This window comes from Molossus molossus, unplaced genomic scaffold (assembly GCF_014108415.1).
Source record: "Molossus molossus isolate mMolMol1 unplaced genomic scaffold, mMolMol1.p scaffold_m16_p_6, whole genome shotgun sequence".
Classification (NCBI taxonomy): domain Eukaryota; kingdom Metazoa; phylum Chordata; class Mammalia; order Chiroptera; family Molossidae; genus Molossus; species Molossus molossus.
Window position 1 is genome coordinate 88,209,461 of NW_023425399.1, and position 12,695 is coordinate 88,222,155.

A 12,695-nucleotide genomic window follows, 5' to 3' on the forward strand; every position below is an offset into this window, starting at 1 on the left:
ACCAGCCTCAGCCATGTGACTGTGGGTTAAAAAACAAACCATTACTTTTTTTTTCTGACTCCATATGTTCATTGTAGAAATCTTGTAAAATATACTAAAGCACAATATAGAAAGTGATCTGCAATCCATCCACGAGATGATGATCATCTACACTGCCATTGATTGTGGCAATTAGCAGGTCACTGGGTCCCTTGGAGAGCATGTCTCAGAAGAAAGTTGAAGGAAGTTGAAGACGAAACAGATTGCAAGAGGTTGGGAGGAGAACAGGAGGAAAGGGATCTGGATGGTAAAGGCAGAGGGAAGAGACGCATCTTAGTAGGAAGCAGAAGAAGCAGGAGTCCTCTCTGGCCCAGGGCAGCGTGAGTGTTTTTGCTGAGCAAACGGAACTGGTGGAGGAGGAAAGGGAGAGGTGGACAGTTACTGGAGGTGAGTTTCATTGAGAGGAAGCACTCAGAGGAGACAGATTCAAAGCCCAGGTGAGAGGCTGCATGGCCTTCCTCTTTCTGCAGAGAGAGCACCATCCTATCCTGAGGGCCGGATAGGGGCCGGTGGGTTTGGGGAGCTTCAGGAGGAAACCGCTGTATTTGAATTCATTTGGGAATTAAGCAGGGATGAAGAAACCTGGACTGCTAAGGTGACTTGGCATGACTTGTTCACAAAACCAGTCAGCGTGTTTAGATGACTTTCTCCAGCAAAGTGGGGTAACGTCACGGAGAAAACAGACAATTGGGTCAGCCTTGACTGGGGATAGGCAGGGCAGAAGCTGGCTGGGGAGAATGAAGCTAGACCTCTGGCTTTGGGATATAGGCCAGGAGGGACTCAGTAAGAACATGGGAGTGGGGACTGCACAGTGATGGTAGAGAAGGACTGAGGCCATGAGGCTACAAGTCTGAGAGAGAGGGACGTATGGGAGTCGTGGGAGCAGCGAGGGTGCTGGCCGTCTCGAAAGTAAGCCAGGCTAGGAGGAGGCATGGAGTCAGCCATAGTGAGATGAGGGGATACAGGGTGTGAACTAAGGGTTCTGCTTGTGCTTGAAGAGGAGCAGGAATAGGGAAAAACAGGGTATTTATCACCCAAGCCCAAACTCCTGTTAGCCACAGGTACCTTCTTGGTCTCCACTGGGGGACTCTGGGGGGACCAGCTCCCTGCTGCCCTTGGCATTTTCCCATGACATGAGCATGTGCTGATCACGTGGGGTTGCCTTACGCCGAGGAGAGCTCCACTTGTACAAAAATGTCAAAGAACAAAGTAAGGCCAAGGAAGGTTAACATTATTATCCTCTTCCCATTGTTTTTCACTGAAAGGAAGTGGCAGAACCACTTTTGGACCTGAAGGAAGGAATAGACCAGCTGGAGAACAATAAAACCTTGGGCTTTATCCTGTCTACTCTCTTAGCCATTGGGAACTTTCTGAATGGAACTAATGTAAGTCTTCCACATCCCTTATCCGACTACCTCCCTTGTCCCAAAGTTCCTGCCCTTCACTGGCCGGCAGAGGTCGAACCGCTCGTCCTCCAAAGCACAACTGAAAAACAACTTTTGGATTTTCTCGCTGCAAATCTAGAAGAAATTTGTTCTTAAAGTATCAGGGCCTATTTATCAGAACATGTATCTTGCTATAGATAAGCAAACGTATAAAAATAAAAACATTATTCTTTTGAACCTCAGTTACTCTCAAAATTGGCATTGGAGATAGTCTCTTCCAGGCTGTTTTGTTGTTGTTGTTGTTGTTGTTGTTTTTGTTTTTGTTAATCCTCATCTGAGGATATTTTTCAATTGATTTTTTTTTTTTTTTAGATAGAGTGGGAGGGAGGGAGGAAAAAAGAGAGAGAGAGAGAGAGAGAGAGAGAGAGAGAGACATTGATATTAGAGAGACACTTTGATTAGTTGCCTCCTGCATGACCCGACCAGAGCCGAGGATCAAACCTGCAACCCTAGTACATGCCCTTGACCGAGACAGAAACCTGCGACCTTTTGGTTCATGGGCCAGTGTTCTAACCGCTGAGCTAAACCAGCCAGGGTGTGTTGTTTTTTGTGTGATGTATATGAGTACAAATATTTGGGGAATTTTTAAAAAATATGTTTTTTATTGATTTTAGAAAGAAAAGAAGGGAAGAGGGTGGGGGGGGTGGAGAGAAACATGATGTGAGAAGAAAACATTGACCACCTGCCTCCTACATGCACCCGGACCATAGATCAAGCCCCCAACCTGCACGTGCCCTAACTGGGAATCGAACTGGCGATCTTTTGGTGCACGGGATGACACTCAACCAACTGAGCCACACTGGCCGGGGCCAACTATTTGTTTTTAATCACTCAAATATTTGTACTTACATTCATTATAAAGAAATGTGTTTAAAAACTGGCCTATCTTTGGCCAGGAAGTAGAATAGCAATAGGGCAAAGGGAGAAAAAGGGTGTAGCTACCCAGGTGGCAGAGACCCAGCCTCACAGCACCTGGATTTTCAGGGGCAGAGACTTGGGACAGCTGGTGGCTGACGGCTGTGGTGGGCAAGGGCGGAGGCTCGTTTCATTCCCAGTGAGGCTCATCCGCGTGTGATCAGCCAAGAATGGTAGAGTGTGTGGCCTGAGAAGCTCCCGTCACAACGGTACTGACTCAAAATACTAGGCCACTCCGACAGGGCATTGTTTCTAAACCCTGGTACCTTCCTGAGAACCCGCGTACAACTTAATGTTCTTCCCGCCTCATGTTTAATGTTCACCTGACAGGCCAAAGCGTTTGAGTTAAGCTACCTCGAGAAGGTTCCGGAAGTCAAAGACACCGTGCACAAGCAGTCGCTGCTCCACCACGTGTGCACCATGGTGGTGGAGAACTTCCCCGACAGCTCCGACCTGTACTCAGAGATCGGGGCTGTCACCAGGTCAGCCAAGGTACGTGCGTGGCCAGGCGGAGGAGGGCGGCCCTCTCCCTCCGCTGGGTCAGGTCAGTCCCCTCCGAGGAGCTCGGGCTCTGTTGTCACACACCCAAGGGCTGCCGACGTCCCCTGCTCGAGAGTTTGTGAATATGACTCGTCTCGAGCCTTTTCCAATGGACTTTTAAGATTATTTTCCCATCTCTGGTTCTCCGTCAGATTCTTTCCTACTGAGGTATGTGAGGCGAGCCTGCCATTCCAGCCCCGGTGCGGAGCGGAGTTACTCACTAGGCTGGATTTTCAAGCATCAGAATGCCCCAGCTTGTTTTCATGTGGGCAAAAATGGCAAAAAGATGCAATGTGGCCCTCCTGAGGCTTCCACAGGACCTTGCGGTGAGGTGTCAAGCCAGGAAACAGGGCACCCGGGCCCCTGTTCCCCCAGATTGGCCGTCTGTGATCTCCACAGAGGGAACAGTTTTATAGGGCTGAAACCGGCATGTAGCATTGGCCCCTCGGCTGCAAGCTCTTAAATTCAGTGCAGAGTGAAAACCTGCCCGAACCTGTGGTTTATTAGAAAAGAGACCGTGGCAGTAGCTGGGCAGCTGGCTGCCCCCACTGCAGGAGCATCACTGAGGTTCCCAGAGGAACTCCAAACACAGAGCTGGGAGATGTCAGGGTCTTAGGGGCAACAACAAACTCATGGGGAGGAGTATGGTGGAAGCTCCCAGAAAGACCCCAGCTAAGGAGCTGAGAGCAGAATGACCTTTCGCTCTGGGACACATTGAGATCTAGTATGAGGAGAGGAGAGAGTGGTGGGTGGAAGGGAGGGACTGGGGAAGGAGGCTTGGCGAAGGGCCTTCCACAGAGCTCTTCCTCTCTGCCTTCTCCCCCAGACTGGCCTGTGGGGACACAGGGACTGGGACACTCCTTCACCTGCCTCGGGAGCTACAGGCTGGCAGCTGCCAGGTGCACTGAGCAGGGGGCTGCTGAGCCCGCCTGACAGTGGACCTGCGTTGCAGAAGGAGGCATGGCCAGCGATCCCCCAGGTCCGAGGGCTAACAAAGGGTTTCTTAGAGAACAGACTATTCCACGGGCACCCTTACCACGTTTACTCTGTGCCGGGCGCTGTTCTGACGTCTTTGCAGATAGTGCTTCAATATCTCAACCAAGGCAGAAAGCCCCTCTGAGTATCCCAGCACGGGTCCCCAGTGGCTGCTCTGACATCCCCCCCAAGAGCACCTTCCCAGAAGGCAATTTGTTAGGAATAACTGTTTGAGACAGTCTGTCTGCTGTCTAGATTCACCTTGGGCCTGTTTCCAGAACCACCCAGAATAAATCAGTTCCCGTTTTACACATGGCCCTTTGTTCTTTCCAAGGGCCTTCCCCTGGGTGGAGCCTGCTTGTAACTAAAGTAGCCCTGGCCTAGGAGTCCTGACACCAGGCTGACCCCAGTGATGGCCCCGGGCTCCCCTCACTATCAGGCCTTTCCCAAAGGATATTGAGTTATATTTGGCTACACAGGCAATGCAGATAGCTTCTACCCATGAACCTTGGCAATTGCTAAAGACGGCTATGGATCTAGGTCCCTGCGAGTTGCAACGAGAAGCCAAGAGGGCATGTACCACCATTTCTCAGCCTTCGCTTCCTAGGGCTTTTTGGGTGTTAAGGGGCCATTCTGTGTAGACAGGTTCAAAGCAGGCTTCAGGCAACCCCAGCCCTGGCTGCATCTGTTCCGTCCCCTGCTGTGTCACACTTTGGGCCTCGCCACGGCCATTCACAGGGACAGGTTGCTCTGGCATCTGCAGGATAGCTGTGCCCCTTAGCTGTCCCGCAGCATTCATTCCAGACTGCCTTGGTAACATTGACTTAGCTTCACGGCCCAGCCCACGTGTCTCCCTACACACAGCATGTGGCCCATGTGGAGATGTCCTTAGGTCCTTCTCACAACAGGAGGCCAGGCCAGCTCTCTCCCTGGGGTGGGATACTTTTAGGGGCAAACCTAGGCTTAAGGCATGATGGTTGAGAACTTAGACTCTGGAGCCAGAGAGATTTGGGGTCAAATCCCAGTTCTACCACTTATCAGCTGTGTGGCCTCTCACACGTTACTTAACCTCCCTGTGCATCAGTTCCTCCCCTGTGGAGGGGAGCTAGTAACAGGATCTGAGGTCCTGAAGTCATTGTGAAGACTCAGAACATGTGTGCCGGTGGCTTCAGCCCAGGAGGACAGCCAGCTGGGGTCGCCTTCCAACGCTCGCAAAAGACCTATGTAAAGCTTAACCCTCAAACTGCTTTTCATCCAAAGGCTCCCCACCTAGCTTCTGTTGGCAATGAGGTTAATTTCTTATGCCACCACCTTAAGGGTTCACAGTGGACTGTCTTCCCCCAAAACACCATCTTGCCTCCCCGTCTGCTGCCTGCTCTCTGCCCACTTCGGTGCTGACAAGTATCACCTGGTTAGAGGGCCCAGGGCTGCTCGGTGCATGTCTGAGCTGAACTGAAGTTACTTTATTGTGGATCAAGGGAGCTGCCAGACACAAATGAGAACTATTGCAATTGCCTGAAAACCTCCTTGGCCTCCTAGATGTACTTGTCAATCCCAGTCATCTGGACCCTTTCCTAGACTGATTCATTGAACTGCTCAGTCCCTTTTCTAAATGTGCGTATCTTTTCCTTTCAGCCGAATGCCAAGTTTTTCTCAGCTCTGCTAGATCATAGGAAAGTGACGCCTTTTTAAATCTGGACCCAGAATTTCTTCAGTTTCAGGAAACCGTTCTTCTTAAAGTCCCGGGAACCCCCTGCTTATCTGCATCCCAGGGCTGTGCCTTAACTTGCCTGGTTTGGGGTCCTTAGCACCCAAGAAATCCAGGGCATGCCATGTCTTGCATGGTCCCCAGGGCATTCCCTGTACTCAGCACATCTTCATCCTGTTTGGTGGCAGATGGTCTCCCACAGTCAACCTTTGTGGACTTGGTCTCCTCTGTTGTTGTTTGCAGCGTGGGGCTGGAATCTGAGGGCACTCCGGCAAGTCCCCTGGGGCTCTCACCTGCAGGCCCTGCTCCCGTGACCACGTCAGTGTCCAAGCAGCGGTGGCTTCCCTCTGCACACCTTTCTCCTGCTGCTGGCATCTGCCTGGGCATTGGCCTTTCCCACATACTCACTGCGCATCCACCTTCCCACCAGGCCCCGCCCTGCAGCTCACCTGTCTTCCCCCCCTCCCCCCGCCTCCTAATATCTTTTCCCCTAGTCTTCACCTCCCTCCATTAAATGTCCTCAAGAACATTTCTTTCATGACTAACTCTGATTTACACAATTTCTAGCCTAGACATTCTATAAAAGCATTACTTTAGAAAGCCTGGTCTCCGGCCACCTCCATCAATCCAGACTCCCAAGGCAGAAAGCCCCTCTGAGTATCCCAAATGGGTCCCCAGTTGCTGCTTCAACCCCCCTACCCCCCACCTCACCATGAGCACCTTCCCAGAAGACAGTTTGTTAGAATAGCACAGTGAGTGCTCCGTCACATCTGACCCTTACACACTTGACTTACATCTTCTGGCCAGACTGCGTGCACACACACGCACACGTGCACTCACACACAAGCTAGTGGGCTCTGTACATCCTTGGTGTTTGGTATCACCTGTCTATGCAATGAGCGTCCTTGGTCTCCTTCAGCATTTGTCTTGGTGTTCTTAGGGCCTGGTGTGGGGACTGGCACACACCAGTTTCTCCATGAGTATTGGTTGACTGAGTGAATGGGTGGATAAATAATTTGTCACACAGTGTAAAAGAGATCACTGTGAAGAGAAGCTGTCTGGCCTTTAGCTGGCCCCGGCATATCACCGCCATCCATGTATGCCTATGGGACATTCCTCCAACCTTGAGGGAAATAGCATCTCTGAAGAAAAGGGTGCTCTGAAGAATTTTATGATCCATCTGCTCAGTTCATCTTGTACTAGGGTTCCTTGATATCATGTTTTAATTTACAGTTTTCAAAGACTTGCCTAAGGTTCCTTTCCAAATGTGGCAAAAAGAAAAAAAAGAAAAGTCACACTTGTACTGGGTTCATTTGGAGAACAGTTTTATCACTAAGCAATTTGATGCCGAGATAATGACAGATAACGCATGTGAGTGATTTTTAAGGCTGTGGGTATGTTTGTATTTCAAGATGTAAATTTGGTTTTGATGTTTATTTCTTCCTGGAGGCAGTTTGGTTTCCTGGTTCAGGTTGGGGTCTGGTTGTTTCAGCGCGTTTTCAATGTTCTCTCTCTGATTTTCAGGTTGACTTTGATCAACTTCAGGATAATTTATGTCAGATGGAGAGAAGATGCAAAGCTTCATGGGATCACCTCAAGGCAATCGCAAAACATGAAATGAAACCAGTTTTAAAACAACGAATGTCAGAGTTCCTAAAAGACTGTGCAGAGCGAATTATAATTTTAAAAATTGTCCATAGAAGAATAATTAACAGGTAAGCAGATTGAGGACCATATGGAAACACCAGTAAAATGGCATGTTGAAAGTATTCTGCAAGCCAAGATCTGAAGGTTAAATTTACAAAAGTTATACAATAAATTCTTGGGACATGGCCAGTGAGCTCTTGATGCACATGTTTGTTTCATGGGCACTTAATTTTACACACACACGCGCGCACACACACACACACACACACTATAATGCCAATGAATCTTGAGGTCAGAAGGAATCTCAGAGATGTCATTCAAAATTCCTCCTTGATCAGGAACTGAATCTCTAACATCTCTGATAAGCGAGTCCTGAGCCTCTGCATTGGATTGAACATTTCTGCCTACAGAGAGCATGTACTTTGTAAGGCAGATTGACTTGTTAGAAAAGTTCATTCTTTCTATGAGCCACAGTCTGCCCCCTGAGACCTTCCACTCATTAATTCTCAAGGCTGTTTTGTGCTGTAGTCTGCCTGGATGAGGCTTGGGCCTCGCCATGGGTGTCACCCTCTGCACCAGACTTCCTCAGAGGCATAGTGTCCACGACGAGCCTGAGAGACACAGCAGTGATGTGTTAGGCCTTGCCTACAAGGAGGCTGGCTGGGGTTTCGGATGGCCCCATGTCTGTCCAGGGCTGTCTCACCTGTAGGTGGAAGCGGCACACAGACCAGAACCTGGGTCTTCCAATGGCCCGGGCCAGGGCATCACCCACCAGGCACCACCGCTTTCTTTCCCTTTGCTTCGCCCCAGAACATGGTTGTGGGCCCCGCACCCTGGAATCCAGGGTCTGAGTGCTCTGTCCTGGGCCTTAGACCTTGACGAGAAATGCGGCTCTGCAGACCTGCACTGTGGTCCGCCTGGAGCAGACGCCTGGAGGGCGGCCCTGTGAGGCAGCCTTCCCTTGGGACCCTCTGCACCACACGCAGCCTTGCCCGGAGGTCTGCTCCTCGGACGCTCCCTGGTCTGTGCTTGAGCCCTTTATCATTGTGTTAAACAGGGGTGTGGTGTTTTCGTTGATCTATGTACATTTCTTTTTCTTTTCTCTTCCCTCCCTCTTTTCCCCTTCTCTCCTTATTTCTTTTCTTTATCTTCCCTGAAGTCATACAGAACTTTTTATTCAGTTACAGTTGACATACAATATTCTATTAGTTTCAGGAGGACAACACAGGGATTAGACACTCATATACCTTACAGAGTGATCACTCAGCAAGTCCAGTGCCCATCTGGCACCGGGCATAGTTATTACAATACTACTGACTAGGTTCCCTCTGCTGGCCTTGACATCCTCGTGACCATTTTTAAAAACCTACTTCTCTCTGCCGGGGAGGCCTGTCCCAGCCTGTGTCATTCGCTGCTCTGGTAACCATACCTCCTGGGTCTTGACCCAGACTTCTTGGGGTGGGCAGGGGTGGGGGTGGCAGGAATCTTTAAATGTTAGAAGCAGGAATAAGGAACAGAATCTTCCCTCCAAGTAGACAGCTATTTATTACTCAGTACTTCTGGAATTTGGTGGTTCAACTCGAAATCCCCCTCGCTGCACTCCATCTAGACCTCACAGCTGCCCCTGGGTGGGAGGCTCTCAGCCGAGATTTTGTCAGATTTCTCACTGAAATCAAAGCACACTATGCTTTTAACATGGCTGCGCAGGGGAGGCCGGGAATGTGAGCTGCTTTGGCCCTCCATGCTTTGTGTGATACAAGCAGTTTCCCACTTAACATGACTCAAATAAACAAATAGTTTCCATTTGGAATATCATGAAACTGGACTAATTTTATGAGTCTTGTAAAGCTGCTCTGCCTGGTCACATTAACCATTTTATCCCAGACAGATAAATACGCAGTGATACATCTATTCCTTAAGCTATAATGTGCACACGTGTGTGTGTGTGTGTGTGTGTGTGTGTGTGTGTGTGTGTGAGAGTGTGAGAGTGTGTGTGTGTGTGTGAGATTATATATATAATTCTCCCTGGTAAGCTGGTCACCCAGATGATGGATGCTCTTGCATGGATCCCTGCCTGCTCATTTTTGTCCATCCCATTTTGTGTGAACAGCAGGCACCAGGAATTCACTGTAGTTTTGGTGGGAGGTAAAAGGAGCATGGCTAAGGGGGGTCCAGGTGGTGGCCAAGCCACAGCATCTAACCCATAGAACCCTGGGTTTAAATGAAGCATCATCAGGAGTCCCAGCTGTAGAACTGATCGAAGCAGGACTATCTTGGAAGGGAGATGGGGGCGCAGAGCCCCACTGGCTGGCTGTGCTTCCTCTTTCCCTCCCCCACCACCAGCATTGCAGGAGCGTAGTCGAGGACTGCTGTGATCTAGCGGAGCCCCTTTATCCACTGGGAAGCTGAGACCCAGTGGGGTCAGACAGCGGGTCACAGCTAGAATCATTCAGGGCATGAAGATGCACCTAAATATGACTTCAGATCAGAAAGCTGCAAGGAGCTAGACCATCTTTTTTCTCACACGCACGTGTGGGAGTTGTGTTTGTGTTCATGTGGTCAGGGCGCTGTCTGGAAGAAGCACCTGCTACACAGACGATGCTCTGGGGCTCTCAGAGTGTGAAGTTGCCTACCTCCTGGGGACCGACTCGACCTGCACAGGTAGCAAAGCTGCACATTTATTCTCGGAACACTCAAATGTGCAGAGAAAAGGGCTTTTCCATGTTTCACTCTTTACTCCATCTTCTTAATGACCCACTGCCTGGCTGGGTAGCTGTCAGCTAATCTAGCCAATTACGTCAACAGCTAAATATCTAGTCTCCTGGATATCTGGTCTTCAGGAGTTCGACTCCTCCCTGCCATTCCTGTCAAAGTTGGCTTCAGGGAAGAACTATGACTTCTGTACCTCACTGGTGGTGGAGGAGACGTGTTCCTGGGCAGATGGAGCATCTGGAACCTCACTAGGAGCACAGGCTAGGACTGGTTTTGCTCGGCCTCTGTTAGCACCTCCTGCTTGATTGGCAGCTGAAGGGACAAGTCATCAAGTTTTTCCCTCTGCTCCACCCCCACGCCGACCCTGCAGCTCTCCACTCAGCACCATCTGTGTTCCCCAGACACCCTTGTGTACTACATAGGACCCCATAGGAGTTGATGTGTCCAGTCTCCTCTATTCTGCATGGAGCCTCCTGATGGGAAGGGAGCCCTTCCCCTCACATCTCCCTAGCCTCTCAACACACCTCTCCCCACTCCAGGGCCCACTTGGGGAGGAGAGATGAGGACACACATCTGGCCACCCACCTCTCTGCTCTCCTTAGTCACAGAGCTCCAGCTCCTTTTCTTATCTGATGGGCCCTCCCTTCGCTATTTCAGTGGGTCTCTTCTTGATAAAGGAGCAGACAAAAGAACTTAGACAAAACCTGGCTTTCAAAACTGTTGTCTGGCTAAGACAATCTTATTCTGGGTGTCTGGATCTGCACGTCAACCTTTCCTTTTACGCTGCTGCATGGACAGGCTAAATCCACTCTGGCTGTGACCCGCTCACTCGTTCTATAGATTCAGTAGGCTGAGTTACACCTCGGCAGGCACTGGGGAGGGGGCCAGGCGAGAGGGGAGGAAGTCCTTCCTGGAGGGATAAAGAACTACAGCAAGGGGCTGGCGTTCCAAGGGGAGAGATGGGAAGAAGACAAGCGGACACCCACACTAGCTTCCCAGCACCCCAAAATCCATGCATCTCTTTCTAGGGACACATGCTCCACTCAGTGGCACATGTGAAAAACAAGTTAGATGATGGGACAGATCAAAGAAATCCGGCTTGTGCTCAGGATACTGATGAGGAGAACCAGCCTCCATAACCACCAGACCTTCATGTCATGTGTTCTGAAAGTGACAAACTCTGCTAACAAAAATCCCTTAAATGTCTTGCTCCCTTAAAGCCATACCCCTTTTTCTTCTGCAGGAATGCCACAGTCGTTTTCCTTCCAAATACGCTTTGGAATCTTTTTTTCAGATGTGCGTTTTACTTGCTTGTTTGCAAAATACATACTTGAATTCTATTTCTAACTTATGTTAAGTTTGGGTTCCCTGTAGTTAAAAACAATGTTCTAGGAAGTGGAGGATAAGGACTCTTGGGCTCTACTTCCTCATCAAAGAGAACTCACCTGTGGGCTGTTCGAGTCTCCTCTTGATTGGGCTTGCACAAAGGTCTTGAGTTGTGAGAAGTGGCAGTATATGTACTATATTACACTATACTATCCTAATGCATCATGTCATATCACTAATGTATGTCAGGTGGTAATAAGCCAGGAAGGAAAATGACAAGCACAAATGGGACTGGAGTGATAAGAAGGTGCTGTTTTACGTTGGGTGGCTAGGGAAGGTTTCTCTGAAGATGTGCTATTTGGGCAGAGACCTGTAGATTGAGAGAGCTCTCCATGCAACTGTCGGGTGTAAATGTTCTGGGCACAGGGAACGGCTGGTACTGGGCGCTTTGTCAGGGCCTATCATTCTCCAGGTGCAGTGGCCTCCCTGCCCCTTCCCTCGGTCCCTGCAGGTTCCAGCTTAGCTGTGTCCCCTCAGGGACCCCTATACACCACACAGGGGACCTGAGGCCCTGAGGTGGGCTTGTTCAAGGAATCGGGAGGGTGCCGGTATGGCTGGAGTTATACTAGAGAAGGTCAGAGAGGTCGTGGGCCCGTTACGCAGGACCTGGTGGAGATACCACATATTGTGTATTCATCTGTTGATGGATATTGGGGTTGTTTCCACTCTTGGGTTATTATGATTAATGTTGCTATGAACCATTGTGTAGGTTTTGAGTAGACACATATATTCACTTCTTTTGGGTACATGTATAGGAATGAAATTGCTGGGTCTTATAGTAACTCTACTCAGCTTTTTAGGAACTGCCAGAGTTGTCCACAACAGCTAAAGGATTTTCAGGGTCTCACCAGTGCCATTTGAGGGTTCACATTTCTGCACATCCTCACCAACACGTGTTATGGTCTGTCTTTTTAATTATGGCCATCAGGGAATGTGAAGTGCATCTCACTGTGGTTTCGATTTGCATTCCCCGGATGACTAATGGTGTTGAGCATCTTCTCATGCACTTATTGGCTCTTTGCAAATCTTGTTTGAGAAATGTTTGTTCAAAACCTGTGTCCTTATTTTTCTTTGTCCTTATTTTTTTTCTTTATTAATTTTAGAGAGAAAGGAAGAGAGAAGGAGAGAGAGATAGAAACATAGATGAGAGAGAGCATCGATTGGCCGCCTCCTGCATACCCCCCACTGGGGATCAGGCCCCCAATCAGGGCATGTGCCCTGACTGGGAATCAAACTGGCGACCTCTTGATGCATGGGGTGACGCTCAACCACTGAGCCACACCAGCTGGGCTTTCTTTGTCATTTTAGTGTTGAGTTGTAAGATTTCT

The 12,695-nt window shown here is 49.5% G+C and overlaps 1 protein-coding gene across 9 annotated transcripts in view; it reads left to right on the forward strand.

Moving 5' to 3' along the window:
* FHOD3 (formin homology 2 domain containing 3) overlaps positions 1 to 12,695 on the forward strand; it is a 466,045-nt gene that overhangs the window by 428,761 nt on the left and 24,589 nt on the right. For all 9 annotated transcript variants that reach the window (XM_036245756.1, XM_036245757.1, XM_036245762.1 and 6 more), the window contains 3 exons: positions 1,305 to 1,424; positions 2,730 to 2,891; positions 7,147 to 7,337. In XM_036245756.1, coding sequence (XP_036101649.1) covers positions 1,305 to 1,424; positions 2,730 to 2,891; positions 7,147 to 7,337 — 473 coding nt within the window. The remainder of the gene's footprint in view (positions 1 to 1,304; positions 1,425 to 2,729; positions 2,892 to 7,146; positions 7,338 to 12,695) is intronic.